Source organism: Amblyomma maculatum, chromosome 5 (assembly GCF_055883805.1).
Source record: "Amblyomma maculatum isolate TAMU_Amacu chromosome 5, ASM5588380v1, whole genome shotgun sequence".
Taxonomy (NCBI): Eukaryota; Metazoa; Arthropoda; class Arachnida; order Ixodida; family Ixodidae; genus Amblyomma; species Amblyomma maculatum.
In genome coordinates, this window is record NC_139348.1 from 91,504,102 (window position 1) to 91,509,072 (window position 4,971).

The 4,971-nt window shown below is 48.1% G+C and overlaps 1 protein-coding gene across 1 annotated transcript; it reads left to right on the plus strand.

Moving 5' to 3' along the window:
- Positions 1-329: 329 nt before the first annotated feature.
- On the plus strand, positions 330-4,648 carry LOC146188681 (prolyl 4-hydroxylase subunit alpha-2-like). The gene is made up of 2 exons (XM_084605106.1): positions 330-1,325; positions 4,154-4,648. The coding sequence occupies exons 1-2, from the start codon at positions 330-332 to the stop codon at positions 4,646-4,648; spliced, it is 1,491 nt and encodes a 496-aa protein (XP_084461232.1).
- The last annotated feature ends 323 nt before the right edge of the window (positions 4,649-4,971 follow it).

The following is a 4,971-nucleotide window of genomic DNA, read 5'->3' on the forward strand; positions in this document are numbered from 1 at the left end:
GCACGTTAAAGATCCCCAGGTGGTCGAAATTACTCCGTAACCCTCCACTACGGCTCCCCTTCCTCTCTTTCCACTTTCACTCCCACCTTCCTCCCTTCCCTGACGGCGAGGTTCAGGTGTCCACAGAGAAAGTGTGACAGATACTGCGCCTTTCCCTTCTTGTGAACCAATTATTATTTATATTTATTTATATCATACCTTTATATTGCGTTCAGAGACGCCGCTCAGCAACGATCGCCGTTTAACCTCCTAAGAAAAAAAACCAGTGAGGAGAAAGAAGTTGCGGGACCCTACCATTGAGAAAACGGAATTACGCGGTGATGAGAACGATGTACCTTCCTTTGGGCAACCTTCTCTCAGTTACCTTAGCGTTTAGACTCTCAGCGTGTTCCTCGGACTTCTTTGCAGCTACAGATGACATGCAAGAATCTGCAGCTACCGAACTCATCGCCCTCGAAGACGGAAGGTTTTTCGTACTTCTCCGGCAACTTCATGTGGATGCGGAGATCGACCGACATCGCCGACTGCAGAAAGCCATACTGCTATTTACGGATCACAATGTTCTGGGAGCATTCCTCTCGCTCAGCCGTCTCGCAGCCTTTATCCTGTACGTTCCTCGAGATAACTGGCAGCCTTCTTCCTTACGCAGCCTTCGTGCCGCCTTCTCCTCCCATTCTTCGGCGAAGTGGTGGCCCGTAGACACAGACGTCGCCGAAGCCGCCGCTGGAATCTGCAAGCTTCAGCAAGTGTACGACGTCTCTGCAACAAGAATAGCTATCATGAAGTCCCGCCTGCTTCCCGCACCTTCAGCCGAAGACTTCAGGGACATGGCCAGAGGTTGCTCCATGACAGGCCGATTCGGCAACACCTCGGCCTGGTCCCGCGCTGCACTTGAAAGGGCATCTGTCACCAGCAACGCTTTCCGTAAACTGCAGCTGGGCCTTCGCTGGCTGCAGGACGCCGACGAGCGTTGGCCACTGCTGCAGAATTCTACTACGCACAGGGGCTCGCTGCGCTACCCTCCAATGCCACAATCAGATGTCGAACGGTACAAGTCCGTCTGCACTGCTGGAGGGGACTTGCGACTGTCTGACGGCCTGTTATTCTGTACTATGTCAACGAATTTCGGAGACCCACGCCTCATGCTGTCGCCGCACAAGATTGAAGTGTTGTCGCTCAAACCTCGAATCGTATTGCTCCCCGAATTTTTGAGGACGTCGGAAGTGAATTACTTTCGAGCAGCGGCGCATAGGCGACTTCGTCGGGCTGAAATCTACAAATCAAATCTGCGTCGTCCCGATAAAAGTTGGAAAAGAACTGGCAAGGTAAGCGCGAAATGCAAAACGCAGCGTTACCTTTTGCTGTATCGTCACTCAGCTCCTCTCGCTAGCTTTTATATGCACTAGCACTGAATGTATCGTTGCGTAAAAGCACTTATGTACGGTTGAAGCCTCGCAGCCGGTGCAGGTGGTAACTCGTGGGAGACGTGTCTGGCACAGTTTGATCGGCGGTTTCAAAGATGACACGAAACGACATGTCATACAAGAATTACGGCTGTCTTCAGTTGGAGACGAGTCCCGAAAAAAGGTGGAAAGGGGCCGCAATGTAGGCCCTCTGAAATCTTGGCTGCTGCTTGGTCACTTCGGTCCATCGTTCGTCCTCCCGCCTGGGCTGCGAAATCGACAAAGGGGGCAGGAATACAGGAAAGACAGAATTCCCAAGCATTATCGGGATGTCATATATGGCAGGCCCAGAGGCAACTCAAGCCTGAGCAGAGGATCTAAGTAGAAACGGTAATCAGAAGCAATGTTTTACCGTGATAAAGTTAATGTTTCCTTTCTCAGAAGAAACCGTCGTCGCCATTGTCGGCTTTGTGAGCGAAAAATTATGGGCCTGCCTTTGGCAGGTAATACTTGGTGGCTGGCATGGTAATGCACTGACTGTTTGTCGGCTTCTGTGACGTCACGTGACCGCATGAGGTGGTTGAGTAGGCTAGCGTTCACCTGTGCGATGGGAAGGTCAGATCGGAATCTATTCTAAGACAGATGCCGTGTTATGTACTCTAGTGCTTGGCCACACGAGCAGGTACATACGGCTTATTTAAAGCGCGGCTTTTTTTATATCTATATAGCGTGATCTGTAGAGTAAAGGGGTTGCTTATGACTGCTTTCATCGTACGGACAGGATAATGGAGGCAAAACGGAAAATCTAGTCATTAGGCGAGATATAAAGTGCTTGTACGCAAATGAGTGTCCTCAAGCGGAACCAACAAGTGGTATTTATTAAAGTTGTCGCTTTAAACCCTTATATGTGGAGCTTCGCCAGCACCATTGATCGAACGACCTGTGGGAAACATGGCATTAAAGAGCACCATCGGCAGCAGTACGAATCAAGTGGGCGCACGTGGAAAGAGAAATGTATGATCATTGTGTGCGAGCGTATAGTATTGGCTAGAGTCACGGTGTAAGAGTAGATTGCTAGAGTGTAAGGTCATAATCCGGCGTTCGGGCCAAGAAACGCTCGCGTTCTTATAGGAAGTGTCAATTCCGTCGCCAAAGCGACAGCAACCGGTGAAGTCCGGGTTCAAGTATCTCTGTGTACGTCACCCGAGTGTTAAGCACCGACGAAAAATTTTATGAGTGGATTCGACGGTGTGAGTGCTTGCATAAGCACGGGACTTGATGTATCTGCCATTTTTTCGGACAGTTCACTAAACGGGCCGCATGCTTCTTTCCACGCTGATGTTTTTTCATTAGGAGCATCGCAATGTCGCACGCACTACTCTTCCCTTTTTTTCTAACGTGAGCTCACGCAGCCAATATTTTGTAGCTCTCTTCTATAGACAATGCTATTGTTAAGAATGAGTGCTCCCGAGCGCACTGTGAGCAGCATTCAGCTGTGGTGGCTTCATGATGCATTCAGTGCGATTAAGATGCTTTTGGCGGAGCATAGGTTGCGCAATGCACCCCTATTAGATATACAGGTGCTGACATAAGTAAACGGAGCATGCTTTTCCGTTCAAACTATAATCCCGCCTTCCGCACTGGAGATAAGAAAACAATCTTTGTCCAGTTAAACGGGCACTGACGTCTACTACCGGTTCGCACATAGCACGAATGCCAGTTTCAATTCTGCAACGCGTGAAAACATAAGAAAATAGCGCGCTCCGTTTACATTTGTCCGCAGGGGTACATATACTATGGTGAGGCTGCCCAAAAGTATTGCAAAATAATATGCCTCCGCCCATGCCAATAGGGATAACGGGCTTAAACCAATAGCGCGGAAAATAAATAGAAATTGCTCCAAAAAAGAATTCCGCATAGAAGAAAAGGGAAAAAGAAGAAAACAAATGAGGGGAAAAAGAGAAGAGAAAGAAAAGATATATAAAATTAAATAAAATAAATTCTACTACGCAGCCCTGCCACCGCCACGAGAACGGACTAGACCATAGCGGTTTTATTTATTTTAATTTTTGTGCATTCTTTTGATCTCGAATTTGGTGCCGCGCGTTATACATGAATCCTTGCTGCTAACATTGTGGTTAATTAGTCATTTTCCTGATCGGAGAGAGGGGTGGATGGAGGGGTAGGGCTTGCATCAGGTGGTAGAGGTTGGAGGTCCTGGGCATGGAATTGTCCGGGTTTTGATTCTGTGGAGTGGTGGCTGATCAGTTGTTGGTTCTTGGGGATCTGGGAATTCTTAGGTGGAAGTTAGAGTCCCCCCAGCCCCGTGCTTTTGTTTCCTTTTGAGCTGTGTTTTTATGTGCCACCCCATCCTAACGTTTTTTTCCAATTGGTGAGTGGTGTTTTTGTTTTTATCGTCTATGGTTAAATTAGAGATTTTAAACCCCGTACTTTCCGGGGAAGGCTGGCTGGAATGGAGAGGACACCGGCGCAGAGGCAAGGTGAAGGAGGAGCCGATGGTATGGGACACCCGAGGTTAATGATTTATTGGTATGGAAGGAGATTAAAGTGGGAGAGAACGGGAAAAAGAGAGAAGATGTGGGGGAAAAAAGAAGAAAAGAAAAAAAAGAGAGAAAGGAGAGAAGTAAGAAATTAAAATTGAGAGAGGTAATTGAGGTTGGGTGGTTCTAGGGACAGTGGATTTGAACGGAACAGAAAGTTTTCAATCGGAGTACTTTTTTACTGCCCAGGTATTTTGGCTTCATGACATCGACCATCCCGCAGTGAAGCGGCTCAGTCGCCGCATAACGGCGGTGACGAACCTGTCCCTAGAATCCGCCGAGCTCTACCAGATTGTCAACTACGGCCTGGGAGGACACTATACTCCGCACATGGATGCACATCGTTTCGATAAATTTGCGTCTCAAACTGACAAAAAGCACGGCAACCGGCTAGCGACCATGCTCATGTACTTGACAGACGTGGCCGCGGGGGGCGCCACCGCCTTCACTCGGCTGGGAATCGGGGTGAAGCCGCGCATCGGAGACGCCCTCTTCTGGTACGACGTTGAACCGTATGACGGAAGCCAGATGCCTCAACATTTCTCTTTCTGGCACCAAAAGAGGAAAGCGGACGAAAATACGCATCACGTTGGTTGTCCCGTCTTGTGGGGTTCCAAGTGGATCGTCACGAAGTGGATCCGTGAGAGAAGCAATGTGGTCGTGCGCTACAACACGCCTGGATGAGGAGGGGCCTAGATGCATCGCCAGAAAAGCTTAGGAAGGTGCTCAGTGATTAAACTATTTTAGAATACGAAAATAAAAAACACATCGTGCAGGTAAAAACAAAGTTTAAAAGCAAGCCTTGTAATTTGTCTATAATAAATACCAAAATTATGAGTCTTCTTCACTCCTTTTGTCAACCAACCAAATAAAACAGCTCTGCGCCCAACGAAAGAGTATAAATTTTACACTGCTTATTTCACGGAAGCCTCGGAATCTCAGCAGCACCTAATGTCGCGCCATCTTTAACTAAAGAAAAAAAAAGACGCACACAACTTCCGCTTAAG